At 49.4% G+C, this 25,172-nt stretch overlaps 1 protein-coding gene across 2 annotated transcripts; it reads right to left on the minus strand.

The window, feature by feature from the left end:
• Positions 1 to 7,582: 7,582 nt before the first annotated feature.
• On the minus strand, positions 7,583 to 24,478 carry LOC118087261 (basal cell adhesion molecule). 2 transcript variants are annotated; one of them, XM_035119755.2, is made up of 9 exons: positions 24,342 to 24,478; positions 24,019 to 24,166; positions 20,751 to 20,875; positions 17,902 to 18,103; positions 15,268 to 15,410; positions 12,857 to 13,022; positions 11,535 to 11,670; positions 10,671 to 10,774; positions 7,583 to 8,740 (listed from the first exon to the last, which is right to left on the minus strand). In XM_035119755.2, the coding sequence occupies exons 2-8, from the start codon at positions 24,095 to 24,097 to the stop codon at positions 10,684 to 10,686; spliced, it is 942 nt and encodes a 313-aa protein (XP_034975646.1). In that variant the 5' UTR covers positions 24,098 to 24,166; positions 24,342 to 24,478; the 3' UTR covers positions 7,583 to 8,740; positions 10,671 to 10,683. The 2 variants fall into 2 exon arrangements, with proteins under 2 accessions (XP_034975646.1, XP_034975647.1); XM_035119756.2 differs by lacking the exon at positions 24,342 to 24,478 and having other exon boundaries at positions 24,019 to 24,335.
• Positions 24,479 to 25,172: the final 694 nt, after the last annotated feature.

The following is a 25,172-nucleotide window of genomic DNA, read 5'->3' on the forward strand; positions in this document are numbered from 1 at the left end:
TGCCTATCCTGGGGTACTGGGATCCCAGTGGCTGCCTGAGGATGCCCCATGCTGACATTCAGGGCCAGCCCACCCATGAGGCAAGGGGAGATGCCTCAGGTGGCAGGATCTACAGGGGAAGCAGATCAGCCTCTAAGGAATGCACCACCCTATGAGACTGCGGCAAGGCTGGATCTGCCTCTACAGGAGAGTCTTGGTGAACAGGAGGCTCTGCTGGTCTCTTTCCATCCTTATTCCTCACTTTTCCTTCCCTGGCTGGGGAAGGGCGCACCATTTTGTAGCTTGCCTCGTGTGCCAAAATGCCATGCGCTGGCCCCACTACTGCCAGGCCTGTCACTCCCACCCCCACATAGGCTAAGGGTGAAGGCAGGTAATATGGTAAGAAGCACAGCAGTTTAGAAGTGGAGGGAGCGTCTCTGCCCAGAAAAGCCTTGGGCTGTCGTGAGTGTGTGTGTGTGTGTGTGTGTGTGTGTGTGTGTGTGTGTGGCTCAGACCTCTTTCATCGCACTTAAAGAGTTTCTGTTTGCCTGCCTCGGTGTGCCCTTTTGCCTGTCTTTTCCCCGTTCCGGGTCACAGCGGTGAACTCTCTTAAGCTGGAGGCAGGCAAAGCTGTCTGGGAATCACATCGCTCCTAATGAGTCTCGCTGTGCTCATTAGCGGGCGAGTGTCTTCCCATCATCACAGTCCTGGGCTTCGCTGGGCAACTAATACGACCAGATGCCCACCTCCACCACCGCAGAACGGCGAGTCCAATGCTGAGCAGCCGAGAAATGAGGGCTTTTGAAAAGTGGAGGAAGAGGGAGAAGAACTTGCCTTCTAGAAATAGAAAAAAGGAAGTGCACACCCCTCACCCACCCACCTCTTTTCAGGCCCCGGCCCTGCCTGGGATTGCAATCTCCCTGGCGTGAATTTACCTGCAGCGCTTTCTGTCTTGCTGGATCACAGCCATATTTCCACTTAACCTAACTCTGCCCATCTCCACAACAATGGACCCTTTTTCTATCTGCCTCGTGCTTCGAGGTCATGTTTGTGGCTTTGTCCATTCTGGATCCTTACTGCAGCTCAGCCACTTTGATAGGTGTTGCTAGACAGTAGCTGTTTGAAGGCCCTTGCCATCGTTCTCACGTCCAGGCTCTGAGAGCATTAAGAAGCATATACATACCCTCCAGCATTCGTCAGATGAAAATAAGGACATGTTTCACTCCCCACAACTGACCCTCCTCAACCCCCCCAATTTTGGTCTCCCCCTCCCCACCCCACGGAGCATTTCCTGTCAGAAGGGCTAGTGCCACCACACCTATGGGACACAGCACACATGCCCTCCACTCTCCTGAAAAAAACCAAAACATTGATCCAGATTTTATCTTATTTTATTCTCTGGTAGATTTACAAGAAGAAAAACACAAAAATAAATTAATTTTGGAAAGGGGCAAGATTAGATGCGGACGCACAAAGCATTTTTATTTTTAAATCAAGACTCCTTGCATCCTGCTCTGCCCTCCCCCTCCAACCCAGCCCTGCCCTCTGCCTGCCCCTCAGAGCGGGCACATCAAGCGGCAGCCTGTCCTCTTCCTCGCCTGCTCTCCAGTAGCCACTACGAGCTGCCCAAGGGAGGAGGCCGAGTGGCGGCCACAGAGAGGCCATGGATTGCTCTCTCACAACCCCCACTGCCACAGCCACCATCGAAAAAGCACCGCCTCTTCCTCCTCCCTGAGCTTGGCACTGGTGGGGGAAACAGGCACATTCCTGGATCAAATCAGAAACCAGGATGGCTTTTGTAATTCCAGGGCTATCCCTCGAAAATAGGGACATCTGGAGGTTATGGAAGCACCCCCTAATGGTTCCAGCCAGTGGCTTATTTAGTCCAGCATCCTGTTCTCACATTGGCCAGCCAGATGATGGCGATGATGATGATGATCACTTAGAGCATTTGTACCCTACTCTTCTGCCAAAAGGCTGCCGGAGCAGCTTAAAGGCAATCAAAGCAAGGCATTCTCTACCCACAGGATTACGGTCTGAAAAAACAACACCACAACACACAATGGGACAAGGAGGGAAGAAGCCAGGGCCTCAAAAGCAGGACCTGTGCACAACAGTTAAGAATCATACAACTGTAGTGTTGGAAGGGACCATGGGGGTCATCTAGTCCAACCCCCTGCAATGCAGGAATCTTTGGCCCAACATGGGGCTCGAACCCACAACCCTGAGATTAAGAGTCTCACGCTCTTTCAACTGAGCTGTATCCCTACTTGTGATTCTGTGTCACTGGTACTCTCTGCTCCTGCCAGTGGAGGTGGAACATGGATACACCCCATTTTTAGCACAAAGTTTAAGTAGCCCCTGCTTCTCAGTTTTGGTATATATTTTTAAAAAAACCTGCCCGCCCTCCCTGACCTGGCTTCTGCAGTACGGAATAAAAGGACCTACCTGTCCCTTGGCCCTTTTTATTAGCCTTCCACCTGCGGTTGTTTGAGAAGGCCCCACAGCCCTCGGACAGCTCTTATGCAGCCTCTTCCGAATCAGGCCACTGGGCCCATCTGTCCCCGAATCCCAAATGTCGCGGCAACCGGCAGAACAAAGATGAATGGCGCCTGATCGTTGGGGCAGCAAACTCATCTCGGAATCAAATTGTTCCTAACGAGCCTCATTCTGCTCATTAGCAAGGTGAGTGTCTTCCTGGCCTCTTGGTCGAGGGGGTTTCCTTGGGTGCCTAATTCAATCAGCCTCCAGCCACTTTCGGGGCAGGAGTAAAGCGACTGGTTAAGATGCCAAGAAGACAGGGACATTTTACCGCCTGAGGCAAAGGACAAGACGCCCCCCCCCCCATGTAGAGAACCTGACTAGACTGAATAGTGGCTACGTTGACATACCCTCCAATATCCCTCAGAGGATAATAGGGACATTCTATTCTACAGCAGCATCACTAGGGGAAGGGGACTTTTTTCTCTCTCTTTTGCACGTTAAGATTTTTATTAAAGTTTTTCATGCCAAGGACAACCCCCCACCTCACCTATGCAGCCCAGTTGGCTCCAGCTCTTACCCCTGACCCCCATAACCTCCTTGACCCCACCCCCACCCCTCAAACTCCAGCCCCCTATGGGCCTGCCTGCACCCTACAAGCAGTGGGACCTTTCTGCCGCTTCCTCTTCAAGAACGCGTCTCTCGAGCAAAGCTAGAATTAGGTTGGTAATTGGTTTTCTGTGTTTTCATTGATTTGCACGCAGAGCTCCATCAGAGCGTAGGCTGCATGGCACAGCGACGCACAGACAAAAGGCAGGTCCCTGCCCCGAGGAATTGGCAGCCTAAATTTAGACAGTGGGGCAGGAGAGGCAAGGATAAGGAGAGGGCAAAGGCAGGCTTTGTTGTGTTTCCGCTTCTGTATCAGCTGGCGATGAGGGATGGGGCTTCATGGGAAAGTTGGGGTTGAACTTTGATAAAAGGAGAGTGACAGGGATGTCAATGGCACAGGGGGCTTGAGCCCCAGGTCTTCTGTGCCAGGCCTCTGATAAGCCCCTCCCTCTCCCCTTTTTGATGAAAAATAAATAAATCAAAGAAACTTAAAATTAGAAGGCACACAAGGGGCATCTAGTCCAACCCCCTGCAATGTCCCTGATTAAAGCAGTAGTGGGGAATGGTCAGCCTCTCTGCCAGATGCGGCCTGCCAGATCTCCCCATGTGGCCCATGGGACTATTGCCTCCACGCCCCAAACACCTGCCCCACACTGGACATCCTGTGCGATGCCCGGTGTGGAGTATGTAGACATGCATCCAGAACCTGCCCTTCAGAAAACAGGATTGAACTCCCTATCCCAGCAACTGATGCAGGGAAGTTCAATCCTGCTTGGTGGCTTAACTGGGATAGCTCAGCCAGGAGAGCATGAGACTCTTAATCTCAGGGTCAGGGGTTCGACCTCCACGTTGAGCAAAAGATTCCTGCGTTGCAAGGGGTTGGACTAGAGGACCTTTAGGGTACCTCCCATCTCTACAATTTTATGATTCTCAGGTGAACCAGAAAAAAATTAAGTAGCAATACTTATTTCCCTGGAGGCGGGGAGAAGAGAAGAGAGATAGAAGAGCAACTGAGGGCTGTGCCATCCCATAGAGAGGGCTGGGGTAGGTTGGGCCTTGCGAAAACAGGGTACAATCTGAGCAAAATGCAAGGTGATGAGAGAGATGAAGACCTCCAGGAGAATGGGAGTGAAGCATGGGAGAGGTTATTTGGCATTATAAGTTTGCAGCCTGCCATGAGTATTAGTAGTTGAATCTACTTTCTACCAAACCCTCTTTGGGTTCAATATTTGGGAGAGAGAGTAGGGAGGAGGGGGGGGATCCTCTTGTGCTTCCAGCCACGTGTAATTATTCTTCAGGATCACGTCTCTCTCTCTCTCTCTCTCTCTCTCTCTCTCTCTCTCTCTCTCTCTCTCTCTCTCTCTCTGGCGACTACGATGATGATGTAGCCACATCCTTTAAAATGCACGGCACTTTTGCAATCTAATCTTGAATACATCCAAGAGAAAATTGAGCCTTGCTGTCAATCACTCCTTTCCCCGCTGCTGGAAGCTGAGCGCACCCCACCCCCACCCCCCCAACAACCCTCTTTCCTGAAAGCTGAAATGGAGAGGGAGAAGGGAAGGACTGGGCTAAGCTGAATTTCAAAAACAAGGTGCTGATATGGCAGAGAGGAAAGCTTCACCCGTTGGATGACACCCTATCCTATAGCCGTCCAAAGCACAGGAGCCCTACTGAAGTGGGTGGAGGACATTTAGCAATGCAAACTGTGGGGCACAGCTCTCTCTCCTGCTTGCACCTTTCTGCAACAAGCTGGCTTAGAATGCTGCCTGGCAGTGCCACCTCTGCCCCTTTTACAGAAACTCTGTGCTCTTTTTGCAGTCATGGACACCAACTTTCATGGCGGCTATCAAAAGGCAACAGCTCATAAGACTGTGCTTGCATGCATTACATCCCACATTAACTTTTACCGCTCTCTGCAAACAGCTCCCTACTGGGCATTGGGGCCGAGAAAGGAGGGCACCCACTGTGCTAATCTTATGCCCTCCCCTCTTCAGATCAACTCATCATTTTTTAGGATGGAACTTGGGAGTTGTAGTCAGAAGGAAGTCCCAGTGTATTCCTTAGGGCTCGCTCCCCGAAAAGTGGGGTTAGGATTGCAGCTGCTGGCACAAAACCCTCTTGCGTTTCATGTCCTGGGATTCAGTGAGAAATGAAATTACTGCTAGAGATAGTTGGGCATTGATGACTGACGGCAAATGACTGAGGCATCTTTTAAGCTACACTGAGCGTGTTGGCAATCTTTGTCCCCTTATAGTAAAAAATTGTCTTTAACAGCAAAGGAGGATCAGCTAAGAGCTATGAAGTATCTTAGGGAATATGCAGCAAGCTTGTTTTCTTGCTGATCCAGAGGGGTTGAACCAATGGATTTAAATTACAAAGGAGGAGGAGATTATGACCAAACATTAAGAAGAACTTTCTGGTGTAAAGAGCTGTTTGACAGTGGTACGGACTACTTTGGAAGGTGGCGAGCTCTCCTTCCCTGGAGGTTTTTAAACACAGGCTGGATAGCCACATGCCAGGGATTATTTAGTTGTGATCCATGTATTGCAGGGGGCTGGAACAGATGACCCTTGGAGTTCCCTCCATCACTGCAATTCTATACTTTGAACCAACATAAAAGCTGCATGGAGCCTCTGGCTCAAGGGCATTTGTGCTAAGGTGTGATTGCAAGTTGCTGAGTAAAGCATGTTCCATTTGTCCCAAACTATTTTACAAGACCTCACACAAGTTGTAGTTACAGGTAGGTAGCCATGTTGGTCTGCTGCAGTTGAAACAAATCCTTCCAGTAGCACCTTAAAGGTAAAGGGACCCCTGACCATTAGGTCCAGTTGTGACCGACTGAGGTTGCGGCGCTCATCTTGTGTTATTGGCCAAGTACAGCTTCCAGGTCATGTGGCCAGCACGACAAAGCAGCTTCTGACGAACCAGAGCAGCACACGGAAACGCTGTTTACCTTCACGCCAGAGAGGTACCTATTTATCTACTTGCACTTTGACGTGCTTTCGAACTGCTAGGTTGGCAGGAGCTGGGACCGAGCAACGGGAGCTCACCCTGTCACGGGGATTCAAACCGCTGACCTTCTGATCGGCAAGCCCTAGGCTCGGTGGTTTAACCCACGGCGCCACCCGCATTGTGCCGTTTTGTGTGCATGCACACAAATGCTCATACCAACAACAAACTTAGTTGGTCTCTAAGGTGCTACTGGAAGGATTTTTTTTTTATTTTGTCACACAAGAGAAGGTTATGGCAGGAGAAAGAATATACTAAGCATCATCTTACAAAACAGGAGCCTCCTTCTTACACTGCTTAACTCTGCTTTCCTCAGTCTAGTGCAGGCTTCCTCAAACTCGGCCCTCCAGGTGTTTTTGGCCTACAACTCCCATGATTCCTAGCTAGCAGGGCCAGTGGTCAAGGATGATGGGAATTGTAGTCTCAAAACATCGGGAGGGCAGTTTGAGGAAGCCTGATCTAGTGCCTTCCAGACATTTTGGACTACAAATCCCATCGTGCTTAGCCAGCGTACGTGCAGTTCAAAGCAGATGAAGGGCACTAGATTGGGGAGAGCTCGCTGGATGCACTTCCGAGTTTCTATTAAGTGACCAGCCCTAACAATTGCATTTATACTGTAATTCTCAGTAGATTGCATTACAGTTGGGATCAACACTCTGAGCAAGAGGTTTGCAATGTACTGTTTGCTCTGCAGTTAACCCCGGACTACCGGTAGGTGGGGTGTGTTGCTTCAAACTGGATGGGGGACCATGTGTTGAGATTCCTGCATTGTAGGGGGTTGGACTAGATTACCCTGGTGTGTGAACACCATTTTTAGTCAGTACAGCAACGGGGATTATGCAAAGAGCTAGTTGAATTGCAGCATTAAAAATGCCAAGCCATTTCCTGCTCTGCCACCTTTGATAAGGCTCATTGAGGTGGCTTGTGTGTGTGCAGATGCACGTAGCTGGGGCAACAGCTGCCTCTATGCTGAGTAAAAGTTTTGAAGGTTGGATGTTTTATTATTGTTTTTATATGTGCCAGAAGCTGCCCAGGGTGGCTGGGGAAACCCAACCACAAGGGCGGGGTATAAATAATAAAATTAATTATTACAAAGACCAGCACAGTACCATGCGCCAGAGCCGAAACAGACCAAAAGCTAGTTTGCCCCAGCAGGAAAACAACCACGATCAGAAAGCTGGCTGCAGGTAGATTTCTTAACACTGCAGCCATTGCACCATCCTGCTCGCCCTCTGCCCAGGGTGAACGTGTTGACTGCCGATTTTGCATGATGTACAGCTTCTGCCCTATATGCAGACAGAGGGGATGGTGGTGTTTTTACAAGGACTTAATTTCAAAGAGAGGCCTTTTATGGCTCTGGTTTCGGAAGAAGTGGTGAGAAGCCGTGCCCGTCCGTGGCTTGGCTTGGTTTATATCCCCCCTGGGTCCCATGGAGAACACTGGTGATAAAAAGGGGAGGGGGGGAACCCCGATGCCGCACGCTCCAAACAGCCACCGTTGCAAGATTTTGTTATTTTTTATTTTGATGAAAGGAAGTGCCGGATAGGGGGACATTTAAACTGCGTGCTGCAGAGACAAGCATGATATACACTCACTCCTCTTTACAATACCGTCCCCCCCCCCCCGGCGTGTTAGCATGCAAATAATAGCGAAATGCCAAGGCACATCTTGCTGCTTCCTGGTCTCGGAACTAGCACAGAGCTCAAGCAAGAAGGCTCTGCGCGTTTTGGTGCAGGACTGCAGCGGAGGCGGAGGCCAAGGAAGGCACAGAAAGAGAGAACCCCAAGGAACCCTGAGCAGGGGTTACATTTCGAAGCAAGGAGCAGAACCCCCCTCCCTCCCCAAAAGTGGGAGAACTCCTCAACAATCGCTACAGGAACAAAGTGACTGCTAATTATTTAGCCCTGCTTTTTGCCTTGTCAGGCAGAAATCCAGAGTCTGCTGCAGAAAGAGATTAAAAAAACCAGCAATGGCAGATGCCCCCAAGACTCCAGGATGAGAGCTCTCGGCAGGAAGAAATCAGGGGATTTTAGAAAGTGGTTAAACTTAGCTTAATATTATATTATATATATATATAATTTATACCATGCCTTTCCTCTCCAAGGAGCCCAGGATGTTCCTGTCCTGGGTGGGATCTTTAAAAAAAATCCAGCCACACTCGGCAAGCGAAACAGTCAGTAGGGAACTAGGGGGCAAGTTCCGGCGTGAAGGGGTCAGGTTTAATCCCGCAGGGCACAGACTTTCTGCAGTGGCTCTGCGCTTAACTCTCGCCAATCGACCGGAAGCAAAACAGAGGGCGGCATGCGTCCCTCTGAACCGGAAAGGGCTAACACTTGCGAGGACAAGCAAAAGGTCGAAAAGCAGTCCGTTGGCAGAAAAGAACATCTCATCCTCATGAAGGGTAGAACTGCAGGCAAAGAACAAGTAACCCAGAAAGGGGAGGGGGGATTCATACACACTTCAGCATCACCATCGCCCCTTACATTTTTGGTCTCGATAGCTCCAACTTCCCTCCTTTCCAAAAAAGAAACTCAATGACTGCCCCAAACATATACACAAAAACAACCTCTGTACATTGTTAGCATCCCCACCATCCCATAGTTTCCGAAGAAGCTGGATCTTGAAAGTGACAAAAGAAAGGAGGGAGATCCATTTCACCCTGCGAGAAAAGAAAAGAAAAGAGCTGAGGATGTTGTGAAATCTTACATTGCGGACTGAGCCACAGCATTGGCACAGTTCCACCCCACTTTGAGTGGCATCTCCCATCTCCAATGGAATGCAGCAAACAACTGCAGGCAAATAGGGCATTCTCCCTTAGAGGCCACATGGGGCTCACACAGACTTTACTTTGTGCCTTGCTTAGAAAGCACACAGGCCCAAGCGGCTTCCCTCTTGCCTCGCTCCTTTCCAAGGGAAAACTCGCTCTTTGGTGATTGATCAGAACAAACAGCAATCCGAGAGAAATCTGAACTGCCATTTGGTCTGACTGAGCACTAAAGAGCAGTTTCCCCCCCCAGGGGAAAAGAAGCAGGACAAAAAGAAGTGCGGATTAACCCCAGGGCTTCTTTTGTGATGGTGTTTCTTTCATGACCAGTACAAAGTAGTAGCTTCCCTTTCTTGCTATCCACAGTAGCCATTTTATGCTGGGACCTACAACATTTTTATCAAGGTAAAAATACTGGCACCTCTTTTTCTTTTAACCCCCTCCCCATTTTTTTTTAAAAAAGCTCTGGTCCTGCCACTCTCACAAGGCTTGAGAATGAAAACAGTCTATGACAGCCATGTATTGCTCTAGACCCCTTCCCCCATCTCTATGGTGACTCCCATAATTTTGCGCATTACATTTCCGGTTCTCCTATTATTCTGGATCTGTTTCTTCGGCTGCATCCAGCCAGCTGCTTAAATATTTAAACCAGAGCTGGAGGGTAAGGAAAGGTACCCCAAGGAAGTGATATTTTAAGTAGCAACGTGGTAAGTGAGTGCACGTCTTTTAAGCTAAAGTCGCAGTTACAAATTGGGCTGCTTGCGGCATCCATCTTAGTACGAGCAGCTGCAAATGAGGTGAAGGTTTCTGTATATTTTAATGGTTCTACAGAAATGGGGGGGTGGGATTTCTGGCAGGTGCCGCTTATCACGCAGGGGCGAAGCAGTCCTTGTGTGAGGCGAGCTGAGGTGAGCACCTCAGGAGGCAGATTTGGGGCAGTTGGGAGGGAGAAAGAACAGGGCACGGTCCGCTATATCTGTCTGCCCAAGCTATACTCAGGGGGACAGGCCTGAGATGTTTTAACTGCCTGAGACGAACGACAAGGTAACTAACTGGACAGGAAACTGAACTTTACTTCAATGCTGACAATGGGATGGTGTCCTCTATCACACCTCAGGGCAGGAGGGTAGCTTAGTGGGTCGAGGCACACAAAGCTCCGGCCCCTTGCTGCTGCCCTACCTCCCAGTAGCTGCTGCCCCATGTGACTATCTCACCCTAACTGTAGGGCTGGCCAACTGGTCTTTAAATTGGAGATTAGGGTAGAAATGCAATTCCCAAACCAATTTCTCCACATTTTTGACGCAGTTGACTTCAACACTCCCCAAAGGCACACACTAAGAGTTAAGCCTACCACAAAAATATGCATAGCCAGAGAAATAATATTGAAAATGCATATGAATTTCATGTGGGCTTCTTTTTTTAAAAAAGTGTTCTAGCAGAAATGGAAAAGGGGGAAATTCAAGATGGGGGGGGGGGAGACGAGAAACCAAACCGGGCTGATTCAGCCATTCCTACTTCACCCTTGCCTGAAACCTGTGCCTGCATTACCCTCCTGTGTCCACACGGGGGAGCATTTGCACAGCTGTTACTTGCGGGTGCCAGGAGATTGCCCTTGATAAATGACCAAGAGGCTGACTGCTGCAAATATTCTCAGGAGAACCCCAGATTTTGAGCTGCTTTCTAGATCCCCTACGGAATTCCGAACTGAGGAGTCATCAAGAACAGGCAAAAACCTGCCCCTCCAGGACTGTGGACCTTTGCATTAAAAGGAAGGGAATGGACAGGAAAGGGGGTGTCGTCATACATCCTTTGCACTTCTGCTGACCTGTGTCTCTTTATTACATCACCAGGGGATGCGTATCTCCAACGGAGGAAGGCACAGACTCCAGGCTGCCTTTGTAGATTGGGGTACGCTGGCCGGAGTCTTCCCTGGAAAGAGAAAGGTGGACAGTAGCATTCGAGTTTCATTTTCTCCTTCACTCGATAATAGTGCAAAACGTGGTTTTGTTTTTTTTAAAAAAAAGAAATTAAGCTGCCACAGAGTGACACGAAAGTCCAGTGGAGGGAGGTTCATTTTTCAGGCTCGTTCTACACGTACAGGTTCGTCCGCATGTGTATATGAATGGAACTAATTAATCTCAAGAGGCCCCCAAGGAAGGAAGAATTAAACCACCACCGTTTGGCCTGCAACTGGATATCTGCACAGCCAGGAAGAGAGGAAGATGCTTGAGCTGTCCTTTCTCAGCCCGAGGGCCACATTTCCTTCCTCCTGGGGGGCTGGACACCAGAGATGGGTGGTGCCAGAGGCAAAAGTGGGTGGAGCTACAAAAGTAAAAGCTACCTTTGCACAGTGTGTAAAGGTTTCGTACACACAAACCCCTCTCTGTGCTCCATATAGAGGCAAGCAAGAGGCGTTATCAGAAATCAAGGGCACATTCCATCCAGGCACAAATGCTTGGGGTGCAGAGGAGGGCTGGGGGAGTCTGGGGAGAAGGATCTGGCTAAGGAGATGGAAAACCCCAGGTACCACAGAGAGAGGGGGGGGGAGAGGGAGAGGGAGAGATGGCTGGTTGGCTGCTACATTTGACCCTCTCAGCTTGATCAGTTCCCTGCCTCCTGCTTTAACAGTGAAGTAACGCCCCACCCACCATTAAGCTCCCCCAGCAATACAACCCCACAAGGTACTCACAGGCCAGCTTTCTTCTTGGCAGCTGCCCGATGCCGGGGGATCAGGAAGGCGAAGACCAAAATCACCAGCAGTAGCAGCACTGCAGGCAATGCCACAGCCAGGGCCAACATCGGGGTGCTAAGGGACAGCACGGACTCTGCAGGGAACAAGGCGGACACGACAAAGGCAAGCCAGGTCAGCACCTTAAACGAAGGGTGCAAGAAGAGCCCTACTGGATCAGGCCAGTGGTTACTGGTAGTGAATCAGGTGCTCGTGGCAAAGTGGCAAGCAGGACTCGGGGCACGTGGGCCACCCTCCTCTCCTGCAGCTGCCAGAGGCTGGCATTCAGAAGCATTGCTGCCTCTGAACAGCAGCCCTTGAGAAAAGGAGGACAGGGAGCCTGTGGTCATCTGGATGGGGGGTGGACTCCAATTCCCATCAGCCCTAGCCAGCAAGGTCAATGGTCAGGGATGAGGGGACTTATAGGTATAGTAAGCATCATCACCAAGGTTGCTTTTAAAATTAAATAATTATGGTTGTTGTTGTTTTGTCTGGAGGCTGGAATGCCTACACCCAACGCCTGAGCCAAAATAATCCATCTATTATCCATAATCACATAAAGTTGTGGCCCTTTCTAATCCTGATCATTGACTGCTTGAGTTTATTAATCACATATTACATTTAGGCACTGCCTGGGGCGGGGTGTGTGGCACTGTGACAGGGCCACAAACAAAGAAACTTCTTGGTGAATTTCTCCCCAGAAAAAAAATGAATAACAACAACATCCACCTGGACATTATTCTGCCCATGCCTTTGAACCTGCTTTTGCAGGTTGGTGACATGTGTGGACTCCTCTTAGAAACCACAATTTCCATGTCTCTGTGTTGGGGAAACTAGCTACAGCTGCAAAACATGGAGGCTTGGTTTATTTCTGTGGCTTAGCAGCTACTGATGGTCCTGTTAGCAGACATGCCTTTGCCCATGTCCTGTGCATATTGACTGGGACGAAGCCCCCTTGAACTGAGCAGGGCTTTCCTTCCCTACAGATGCATTTAGGACTGCGCTATGGTTGTATCAGTTCGTGATGCTACTGGATTAGTAAAGGGAGAATTCCTGCATTTCAGGAATTTCCACGCCCTCCCTGCTCTGCAATTCTATGATTCTTTGAGAAAGAGGACTTGCGGGGTAAAGACTGAAGATGGTCGCTGATGAAGGAGGTGCCCCCGGCTGCCTTCTGGAAGGAAGGGGTGGCACAGCCCAGGGCAGTGGGGCGCCTGAAGTTTGCCCTCCGAAACGTGGGTTCAGGCAGGGCTCCATAGGTGCAGGCGAAGGGTTGTTCTCACCGAGGGTGAATCCGCGCTCGCTCCCCTCCACATACAGATGGATCGACTTGCTCTTGGTCAACTGGGGCAAGGTGGGGTGTTGCGCCCGGCAAGTGTAGGTCCCGGCTTGCTCCCGGTTCACCTTGGAAAGCGTCAAGTCGCTGGAGACCAGAACCCAGTCGTCTCCCTGCAAGAGGGGGCACAGGGAAGGGGGGGGGAAAACACTGTTAAAATTGTGAGCGCTTTTTTAAAGATCCAAGCCTCCAGCCATTTGCAAACTCAGCACTGAACTAGGCATGGCAAGAGAAGCAGACGCTAAACAGTGAAAACCTAAATCCTAGTCACGGGCAATAGGTTTACAAAGTTATTCCATTTAAACACAACAACAAAAAACATAAAGGTTAACTTGCCTATCAGTTATTGCAGTATCTTTACGTTCGTTGACACACACCCTTTAACAACAATGGGAACACCTGAGTCAAATACTGCCTGCACTCATCCCCTGCCCCCTCTTCCGCAATTAAATTTCCAGAAATTAGTGTGTGTAATAGTTTTAGGGGCTGGGGTATCCCCGAGGAGCCAGGCGTCCTAGATAATGAGGGGCAGAGAATGACGACATAGAAGTTTGGGTTTCAGCCAATGCTAGTCCTACTCACGAGTAGACCCACTGAAAACAATGGACATGACTAACTTTAGGCCCGGCCTGAGTAGGATTTAACTGAGACAGCCCTTTTGTCTTTCTAAGGAGTGTTTCCTTCCCCTCCAGCTCCCCTCAGCACAAAATGTCTGCTTACTGGACTCACTTCCCACCCCCCACCCCCCAAAAAATCGCAAAGCGAGGAGGAAAATGTTGGCCGTGCACATTTGGGGATCCATCTTCAAATCCCCAAATACGTACGACCAACACTTTTCTCCTCACCGTGTGATTTTGGGGGGTGAGTCCTGTTAACGGAAAGCAGGACAGCCTGTTTTGACAATGAGGTAAACAGGCGTCCTGGATCTGCGTTTTACCTCAGGATGCTAACATGGGCCCAGGGCCAAGGGGGAGCTGAGGTGACTATGAAGGAGCAAAATCCACAGGTGGAAGGCCTCCATGTTTGGACAAGGAGCCACTTCCGCCTTGAAATGCTCTCCCCTGCGTAAGCACAATGGCTTTAATAGCACTCTCCATCGTTGAACTATGGAAATGCAAACAAGGCAAGCTGAGAGTGGAAAAAGACAATGGACTTGGGTTTTCAACAAACATTGCCTCAGCAGCAGCGAACGATGGCGGGTGTGTTGGGGGGGGGTACAGATTCCAGGAAATGCCCTGTCTGTGAAGAAAAGGGGAAAACATTTGGCGCATGTGTTGGAGGGTTGGGGCTGGGGGGTCCCTTCCTTCCCTGTGGGGCGAAAATCTCATCAGACTGCCTTGGAGTTAAAGAGTGGGTACGTTCTTCCAAGCACAGAGGGGTCAGGATATTGCAAGCCCCCTTTTAGTGGGGGGAAAGGACTCATTTCTCCAGGGGTGCTAAGTAGCCGCACTGTTTACCTAGGACAAAACCCAACTGGGTATCAAACTGAATAAACCGTAGTTCACTCAAGGTGCTGGGAACTGTAGCTCTGAGAGGGGGGGGGCAAACTACGCCTTCTCAGGATTCCTTGGGGGAAGCTACGTGCTTTAAAGGCCTGGGTGCAAAGGCAGCTTCTGACAGGCTGACCATCCTTACAAGGCACTTTCCTACTCAACAAAGGAAGGCTGAGGCATGGCCACCTATGTGTGTGCGGCTGGCAACTGCCCCCCCCCAGTAGAAATCATAAGTGCCAGCTTTTAATATATGTTTTTTTAAAAAAAGTTTACAGCATTTGCATTTTAAAAGTTTACAGGATGCAAACCCTGAGATATGAGGCAAAATCTTCAGGCACTTTTCACCCCAGTTTTTGGGTGAGAAACTAACTTGCTCCCAATGTTCAGTGTTTTACTTTGGCCTCCACTGGAAAAAGTCCCCTGTGAACACCCATGGGTTGGGGGTGGAGTTGATGCACCCCACATGTGCCCAGACACTCTCCTCCTCTACATTAAGCCCCCCGCCCCGCCCCAACCCACGTTCTTGGCTAGGCCTCCTTTGGATCCCAATAGGAGCAGCCAAGGGTTCAAGGGGCCACAGAGTTGTAGAACTGAGGGTCATCTAACCTCAACCCCACCCCCATGCAGGAATCGCAACACGCAGTCACCCATCCAATTTGAAACTGTACCGGACCCTGCTTAGCTTTGCGAAGGTGCTGGCAGCTTCGGCGCCGCGCCGCTCTCCACCTGGCAACCAGCCCTGTGGCATTTTTTTACGCGTTGCAACATGTCTTTTATAACACATAAGTAACTGGTCTACAGGCCAGTGGGCCTTGGCGGAGAAAGATTCCCAGGCCCTACTCTAAAGATGTAAAGGTCTTCACACCTCTCGGGTCCATTCGTAGAGCGGGGGCTTCGAAGAGCCTGCAGAGCATCGAAGGTTCAGGTCGCTGCCTTCAAGCATTGTGACAGAATCTCCTACTGTCCCACACCAGGTGTTTGTGCGAGCAAGGAGGATGCTGTGCAGATCTGGAGCAGGAGAGAGATTTTAATAATAATAGTAATAGTTAGGTTACCGTAACTTCTGTCATAGAGCTTCAGTATGCTGATGACAACGTAGTGTGTGCACGCTCAGAGAATGACCTCCAAACCATCCTAAATATCTTTGCAGAAGCTTACGAAAAACTTGGCCTGTTGCTCAACAACCAAAAAACCCAAAGTGCTGCACCAACAAGTACAAAATAACCCCTCTGCAGCGCCACAAATCCAACTCAATGGGGTAACTCCTACCTGAGTATCGTCTTCCAAAGCAACAACTGTATTCCAAACTTAAAAAGGGAAAGTGTAATGCTGGTGGTCAACAAAAGAGGTTTAAAGACTGTCTCAAGGCAAATCTTTAAAAAATGTAGTATAAACACCGACAACTGGGAAACACTGCCCCGCGAGCGCTCCAGTTGGAGAACAGCCTTCACCAAAAGTGTCATGGACTTTGAAGACACTCGAACTCAGAACGCACAAACAAACAAACAAACAAACACTACCAGGGCAGCAGTATACAACAAAAGAAAAAGAGTACAAAGTAATCATGAAAGTGAGTAGCTAAATCAAAATGCTTTAAAACAGTTGCGTACGATTCACCTTAACTTGCTATGGCTCCTGCCCAGTTCAATCCTGGGAATTGAATTCGGGTGCTCCTAATGCAGCCTTGCAGAACTATGTTTCCCAGGATTCCCTGGGAAGAAGGTGGTGTTTGTTTGTTTGTTTTTTAAAAGTCTGCTGCAGGGATATGCCCCGGAGAGATGTTTTAGATTGTGAGAGACAACTTTCAAGAGGCTTCCCCATTCCAGACGGCCCACCCAGAATATGCCTGAAGGTTTGATCTTCAGTACATGCTGTCATTTTTTTGACAGGTCATGCATGCCTGGAAATACAGAACGTGGGTAATGAGCCGCTGCCTTTACTGTTCCGTTGGGACCAAAGTTTGTAAAATTTCCAAACCTGCACGCATATGCAGGCACAGAGCACCAGCACAGACTCTTGCTGTGGCACAAGGGTATCACAATAAGCCAATGGTCGGGAACCTGTGGCACTCCAGATGTTATTGGGCTCATCATCCCCCATCATCACTGACCACGCCGGATGGGGCTGATTTTATTCAAAGAGGATTTCCGTACCACTTAATCATCAAAAGCTCTTCAGTGGTTTGCATAAAACATGCATGAGGATTGCCAATAAAAACCAGATATTAAAAAAACAAGCAGGCTTAATTCTTTACTGTATTTAAGATCAGTAATGCACAGTGCAATATGCACAGTGGAAATAAAATCAACGCATTAAAATGCATGCCAAATCTACATGTCTGGATGCACTCGATTCAGCAAAACGTTGTTGGCAGGCGCCAAAAGCAGCCCAATGAAGTCACCTGCCTAGTATCAATGGACAGGGAGTCCCAAAGGGCAAGTGGTGCCACACTGAAGGATCAGCTCCTTGCAAGTGCAGAACGTCATGTGACACTTGTAAATGTGTCAGTTCCACAGATCAAAGTAGTTGAGTGGGCATTACATGGGGGGCAAGTAATGTGATGGGGGGTTGGAGTTCAACAATACTGGCCCAACTTGCACTGGCTACCAATTAGTTTCTGGGGAAAATCAAAGTACTGGTTTTGACCTATAAAGCCTTAAACGGCTCAGGACTGCAATACCCCAAGGACCACCTCTCTCCATATAAACCTACGCAGACCCCGAGATCATTTTTCGAGGCCCTTCTTTGTGTGCCTCCTCCCTGAAAAGTCCAGTGGGTGGCACCACAAGAACGGGCCTTTTCTGCGGTGGCTCCCCATTTGTGGAATGCTCTCCCCAGGAAGGCTGAGATAGCGCCTTCATAATACACTTTTAGGCGCCAGACAAAAGTGTTCCTCTTCAACCAGGCCTTGGGCTGATTGACATCTAATGCCCTTTTAAAATGTGTTGTGTTGTTTTCATTGTCATTTTTATGATGTAGTTTGTGGGTTTTTTTATATTGTAGTTTTAAGTTGTGAACCGCCCTGAGATCCACGGGAATAGGGCGGTATACAAAATTAATAAGTAATAATAAAATAATAACAACAACATCTGTGATTTAAGCGTTCATGAAGAAGAAAAGTTTTGAAACATTTTATGGGCTCAGGATGCCGTCAAAAGAGGGCTGAGCATTTCCTTGAGTGCTAGAGAGAGAAGTGCTGGTGGCGTTCATATTCTAAATGTGTGTTGACAAGTCGCATGTGCTCAGCATAAGTTAGAAAGCACTCTGTTGGTGCTCAGGGGTGCTCTTTTTTTATTACTCTTCCATGGCCACAGCTGGGATGTGTGTGGCTAAGGGCAGGGCTGACACCAACAGTCCCTGCAAGAGGTTACACTTCTGCCTATTACCTACAAATTGCCAAAGGCCAGTTGCAAAGGCAGCCCCCCTAATCCTCCCCACCTGCAATTTCTCCATCACCCACTAGTAGGGGCCAGAGGAAGGAAAAAACTTTCCCACGTACATTCCATCTGCAGGTCCAGCTCATTGGAGACAGAGGCGTTGCTGGTGACGTTGGAGCCGGTGCAGCGGTAGGGTCCGGCGTGCCAAGATTTCAGTCCACTGATGGTCAGCTGAAGGCGGCCGTCATCGTAGCTGACGCTGACGTCGTAAAACCAGCAGCGCATCTGGCTGGCTTTGTCGAGGGAGATCCAGGAGTGGAGCCACTGCAATGGGAAGGGGAATGCCTCGCATTAGTCAATGCCCTTTGCAAGGTGGTGCTACCCAAAATGCCAACTGGAGGCGGCGCAAGTCCCCTTCTGAGCACTACGCCACTCAAGCCACATCGACATGGGCTTCAATGCACTTTGGGGCCGTTCAGTGAACGTTAAGGTGTTTTGGTTGAAGACCTGAGCATTGTTAAGTGTTGCGTTTGGAGTCTAGGGTGGCCCATGGCAATCGGAGCAGCTGCAACGCAGTTGAGCGAGGAAGCGAAGGGAGCCAAAAATAAGGTTCCTTTAGTTGGCCCATGTGTTCCTGCCATGTATGTCAAATCTGTGGCCTTCAAGATCATGTTAGACTCCAGCTCCCATCAGCCCCAGCCAGTATGGCCAACAGGCAGTCATGAAATAAGAGAGTTGTCATCCTGCAGCATCTGGAGGACCAAAGTCTCCCAACCGTTGCTATAATTGCTGCCATCTTGACTCCCAGCAACTGAAGGGGCATGGTTCTACTTCCTGGAAACAGTGCCCCCTAGTGGCCACTTGGTGGCCTTGATTACTGTTTTCCCCGGACACTTCCTAATCCTGAGCTGTGGCCTCCCCATTTCTCCAATCTCCTTCTCCCAATCCTGCTTAGAGCAGCCTCCTATTCCCTCTCCAGTCAACAAAACACCTGTCATAAAATACCTCCTTCAGAACTCTTAATAAAAGTCTACGCGTCAGCAGCTCAGGTTTAGCAAAGCCTTTCTACAAAGACCTTTCCCCCTTACGAGCAGCATGTTCACACAACAAGCCTGTTTCACTATATAGCATGGGTAGGCAAACTAAGGCCCGGGGGCCGGATCTGGCCCAATTGCCTTCTAATCGAGCCTGCAGACAGTCCAGGAATCAGCGTGTTTTTTATATGAGTAGAATGTATCCTTTTATTTAAAATGCATCTCTAGGTTATTTGTGGAGCATAGGAATTTGTTCATTATTTTTTCCAAAATATAGTCTGCCCCCCCCCCCCAGGCTCTGAGGGACGGTGGACCGGCCCCCTGCTGAAAAGGTTTGCTGACCCCTGCACTATAGGGGCTGCAAACCAAGAGACTTGAGTGGGCTGGGTAGGGGAGAACCATTGTTCAAAGAGGAGCATGGATTCTGGGACAAGCGATTACCAGCCACATTGCAAATGTACAATTCCTCAAGTTCTGTGAGGGATGTTGCTACAACGAAACTGGGTCCAGACCAATTCTGAAATATATTTGTCCAAACTATCACATGGTTCTTATTCTACCAAATCCTTACTAGTAAGGCTGCACACACCATACATTCAAACCACACCCCCTCAAGAGAGAGAAAGAGAGAGAATGAATCCTGGGAACTGTAGTTTGATAAGGGTGCAGAGAATTGCAGCACCATAAGGGTTCTTGTTCTCTGAATCTTTGCAGGGGTGGGAAATGTGCTTTAAATGTATAGTGCGTGCTCAGCCTACGTTATCAATCTGAGACCTCTGTCCTTAGCTTGTTTTTGCCTGAGTCAGAGATGGGCAGCTATCAGAGGCTACATTACATATGGGGCAATCCTTTGGGGCTGGGGATAGAGTAGACATTGGCAGACGGCAGGGCGTGGAGCCTAAGGTGGGCTGGAGCAGAGGATAAGTGGGGCCATCCCTTTGTCTCGCTTCCTTTCTGTCATCCTTTTCTCTTTCTTTCTTTCTCACTCTCTCTCTGCCATCCCCCACCCCCAATTTACATGCTACCCACTACATGAAGTTAGGCTGAGAGTTCCTTGAAACTTGCCCATCTGAGGCCTAGCAAAAGGGTCCTGCCCACATAAGAACCACCAAACTGTGGAATTGGAAGGGACGTCGAGGGTCATCTAATCCATCCCCCTGCATTGCAGGAATCTTTTGCCCTGCATGGGGCTCAAACCCATGACTCGGAGATGAAAAATCCCATGCTCTACCGACTGAGCTATCTGGGGTGTTGCCTTTTATACTGGTCTTGCCGTGGTTGTGCCCCAAAGAACCCTGGGAACTTTAGCATGGTGAAGTAGTACTGAGAATGATCTGGTCAGGTTAATTATCCCAGCATTGCAGGGGGTTGGACTAGATGACCCATGGGGCCCTTTCCAACTCTATGCTTCTAGGGTAGCTAATACAACCCCACTCCCAGATTCCCTGAGAAAAAGGCCTGGCTGTTATAAAGTCCAAAAGGGGTGGTGGTGGTTGCAGAATGGAGTTCTGCTGATCAGGAGCCTGTCTACTACATTCCATATTTGAGTTTCTTTCTCTCTCTCTCTCTCTTCCCCTCCAGCCGCAAGTGAGTCAGCATTCGGCAGCCGCAGCACAGAGCATGCTCAGCCTCCCTTGCACTGTCCTGGGATTTCCCCATCTCCTGCCCTAGGCTTTTTCAAAACAACAGCGTTCCACTTCTGCAAACCTTTCAGCCATTCTTCCTACTTGCTCCTCCGCTGTGCGTGGACGGGGCCCACTTTGGATGCCTAAAAGCAACAGCACGCACACCTGAACTTAGGAAATAACTTTGGACGCCCCTCTGGGTGCTGCTCGTTGTACTATTTGCAACCAAATATTTGCGCCCCCTATTGAGCAAGCCGCCCATCTCCCTCCTCGCTGCTTTGTCTTGCCATTACATCTGCAAATTATCCTGACCTTGCTGTATTTCTGGAAAGTGAATCCGCTCATCTCCTCTCCTTCATCGCCCAGGCACTCCAGAGTCACGTTCCCGCCCTCAAGGACAGGACCCTCCTGGTCGCTGCGAAGGACGATGGAGACCTCTGGAATTATAAAAGAGGGGATGGCATGAGATAGAGGCCACCACTCACACTCTGAGCCAACGGGTCTCGCAGGCTCGTTGGCTAGATCAGCTCCAGCACCCACCTCTTAATTTCTCATCTCCTACTTTTTTATTTTTTAAAAAAAGTATACCGACCTACCCCTGTAGGTCTCAGGGTGGTTCACAACACAAAATTACAATATAAAACGAAACGAAACAAAATACATGTCAAAAATAAGAACAGAAACAAACCAATAGTCCTCTGTTCCGCAGCACATTTAAAAGGTCATCAGGTGTCAGCCAAAGGCCTGGTTGAAGAGGAATGTTTTCGCCTGGCGCCTAAATGCGTATAATGGGAGGCACCAGGCAAACCACCCCGGGGAGAGCATTTCATAAACGGGGAGCCACTGCAGAAAAGGCCCCTTCTTGTGTTGACACTCTTCGTGGAGAAGGCACACGAAGAAGGGATTATGATATGTAATCCTTGTACATTTTGGGATGGCGAATCTAAGCCTAGGCTTCCCCCAAAGAATCCTGGGAACTGTGGTCGATTGTGGATCTGTGAGGGTCTCCTAAAGACTTTCAGTCCCTGCAACAAACTACAGTTCCCAAGTTCCTTTGAGGTGGGGGGGGGCATAAGAGTGATTTAAATGTCTGGTGTGGACTTCCTTCTGTATCATCCTTCCTGCTCTCTTAAAGTGGGAAGGTGAGGCGGTTCCTTCTGTCCCACCTAGGGTTGAAGTGTGTCTGGATACAAGGGGTGAGAGGGATATTATGGAACTCCTGGCCCCATGAAGTTTGGTTGGCACCTTTCTTGGTTTCTTTGTTTGTTGCTAAAGGCCATTTTTCATTCTATTTTTGTTCTATACTGGCAACCTTTTTGTGTGCTTCATTTTGGTTGGGGGGGATTATGGGTTTGTTCTGGTCTTTATTATGTGTTTTTGTTTTGTATTTCTGTGTTTTGAACCACCCTGAGATCTTTGGCTGAAGGGTGGTGTACAAATTTAAAATCATCATCATCATTAACATTGAAATGTATAGAGCAGCCTCAATTGGTGATTTTCTGCTTGTTTTTCTGCTTAGGTTTTTAACTGTCAACACTTTGCCCCTAAGAAACTTCACACTTGAGATATATATATATATATACTGAAACCGAAACCTTTAAATGCCTTTAAAGCAGCCTTGATTGGTGCTTACAGTTAGGAAGGAAAATGTTTATTTATATATATGCAAACATTTCTACACCTTTGTGTTCCCTTTTGCCAAACCGTAGCTTTATTATTTATTTATTGCATTTCTGTCCCACCCTTTTTCTCAAAGGAGCTCACAGTGGCATACATGTTTCTCCTTGTTCTCCTCTAATGTCCACAACAATCCTGTAAGGTAGGTTAGCCTGAGACGCAGCGAGTGACTGACCCAAGGATGCCCAGTGAGCTTCATGGCCAGGTGGGCACTTGAACACCTGGTCTCTCCCAGATCCTGGTTGGGCACTCTAACCACTACACCACACTGCCTCCTAATCTTACTGATTGCGGAGGCTCAACCTCAGAACTTGTCCCATAGGCCCTTGACACAACCCCGGGGGCAAAATAAGCATGCACAGAGCACCTTCTATTAAAAGATGTGGTCACAGCTTGTGGCTAAGAAGGTATTTTGAAAGCAAAAGGTTGCAGGTATCTCAAAAGTCAGGCAGAGAGAGAAGGAGACCCCTGTAGAAACTGTGGACAGTTGCTGCTGCTAGTCAGCATGAATAATACTGAGACAGACAGACAGACAGACAGACAGACAGACAGACAGACAGACAGACAGACAGACAGACGACCTGACTCTGCATACACTTCCTAGATCCATTCTCCAAGAACCCAAAGCCAGTCCACACATGTCTACGAGCACCCAGGCAGGCCTGAGCCCGAAAATCTCTTTCAGTAATATTTAGCATTTGCACCCAGTTGTAATCTTTACAACAATCAAGGAAGGTGATCCCCAAATTTCTAGAGAGGGTGGTAACAGTGGGTGGGACAGACTGGCTTGTCAAAGGCGGTCGAAAGAGTTTATGGGTATAAATAATAAAATAATAATAATCATTATTAAGATTCAAATGGACCTATCTGAGTCGTAACACAATCTGCATACACACCATATGTCTAAAACGCACTCAAGGGGCATTTCCCCTGCCCACCACACAACAGAATCCTGGGAATGGTAGTTTGCTCCTTACAGAACTACAATTCCCAGCACCCTTAACAAACGTTTCCCAGGGTTCTTCAGGGGGAATAGTGCTTTGAATGTGCTTTAAAGGTATGTGTGTATTAAGTCTCCTGGCCACTACACCGGAGATTTCCAAACTGTGCGTCGTGACACATTAGTGTGTCGGCTGCAGTGTGTCAGTGACCATACAGCTGGCTCAACAAAACACTTCTTGTTCATCCTCTCTCCGTCCTTTCATTAATTACAAACTCAGTTTTCGATGCCAGTTCTGGGGTGGACTGGCTCTTCCCTTGCCTCACAAGATCTCCCAGCCCAACTGGTCTTGCCACACAGAAGCAGAACTAAAACCTTCGTGAGACTGGGAAAGAAGATTGCCAGGCTCTTTCTCACAAGGCCTTCGGCAACAATGTGAAATGCAGAAATCGAGCCAGAAAAGCTTCCAGGCGCTCGCTATTTCCAGGTTGGATTTGGTTACCCACCGGCAAATTCAGGTTGTACAACTTAAAATGAGATTAGTGCTCTTGTGCAACAAGCCCAGTTTCCCAAAACTTCATTGTGGAATAACATTTGCAGAGTGAATGCGCAATTAACAGGAATCAATCGAAAGGTTTTGCCTGCAAAATGTCAAGCTGCTACCAAAATGCCTACATATGTGTCCATCTCAGCGCTGCCCACCCTGACTGGCAGCAGCTCTCTGGGGTCTCAGGCAGACATGTACATCCCATCAACTGCTCTCTGGTCCTTTTAAATGGAGATTCCGGGGATTAAACGCCCCCCCCACCTTCTGCATCCCAAGCACCCGCCCTACCACCGTGGCCTCCCAAAGCAAAGGGGCAGGAGGAACATGGGGCAGTTTTAAAAGGTGGGCCAGCGAAGTGAATTCCGCACCAGCTCCTTGTTTCGAGAAGAAGAGTGTTCTTGTGCCATTTGACTCACCTGCCTGGCTGGTGCGCAGGGTCACAGCCAGGCCAGCCGCCACCAGCCAGAAGAGCTTCTGTTGAAACTGCGCCACCATCGCCCTGCTGCCTGCTTGCCTTCTGTTTTGGGTAATGAGAAAGTTCCCTCCTCCGTTTCCTGGTTCGCCCTTAAAGAAAAAAGAAGCGAGAGAGCCACCGCGTTTAGCAGCCTCGCACCCGCGCGTGGGAAACTGGCCGAGCTTAACAGAAGAAGTGGGGCGCTCTGGCTGCTAGAAGCGACCCTGCACCGCCGAAACAAACCGTCTCCCCAACCTCTGCTTCCCCTGAGCACCAAGCACCAACCTCTCTCTAGTCTCTTCCTCTCTCTGTGTGTGTGTGTCTCTTCCCCCCCCCCCACGAGACCGAGAGGCGTCTCTGTACTTGTTGCCCGCGCCAAAGGGGCGGGGGAAGAAGTTAATAACAAACTAAACCGGTGCGGCCAGTTGAGGAACTGAAGACGCAACTCCGTCTACGCGCACGCACAGAGATCCGTCGGGGTGTAAAGAAGTTCAAACACAGAAAGGCACAAAGAAAGTGCGACGGGGAAAGGGCGGAGGGGAAGGGGTGGGGATGGGGGTAGAGAAGGCAGCCGGGAAGTGAAAGGTAGCCGGGCAGGGCGCCCTGCGTCTCTCTCTGCCCCGGCACCGACTCACCCGCCGGCGCAACAGTGCTGGAGCTGGTCTGCTGGCGCGTCCCTAACCGAAGGCGCGATTCTAAATTCTAAGTTCTTGCCGAGGCGGGGGAGGATAGTCGCGCCACCAGAGCGCAAACGCGGCTGCTGCGGTGGGTGAAAATTCCCTCTCCTCTTACGGCCAACCGCAACTTTCACAGCCAGCCGACAGGAGAAGGAGCTGAACAATCTTAGGGGCGGGCATGATGGGTCTGAGAATTTGGGGAGCCCCACACGCTCGCGCACACCAGAGAGTCCGATGGTGGTCCTGCCACCCGTAACCGGATCAGACGGCTCTTCTCCGCATGGGAAATTACGGGGTGGGGGTACGACGCAAAGTCTACAACTTCTTGTAACTGCAGGATGTTAATTTTTTTGCAGTCTACAATAATTCCCCTGGTGGGCTGGGCCTGTTGGAGATGGGTGGGAGGACACGTTTCGGAACCGAACCCTCGTAACAAATT

This window comes from Zootoca vivipara, chromosome 6 (genome assembly GCF_963506605.1).
Source record: "Zootoca vivipara chromosome 6, rZooViv1.1, whole genome shotgun sequence".
NCBI classification, from domain to species: domain Eukaryota; kingdom Metazoa; phylum Chordata; class Lepidosauria; order Squamata; family Lacertidae; genus Zootoca; species Zootoca vivipara.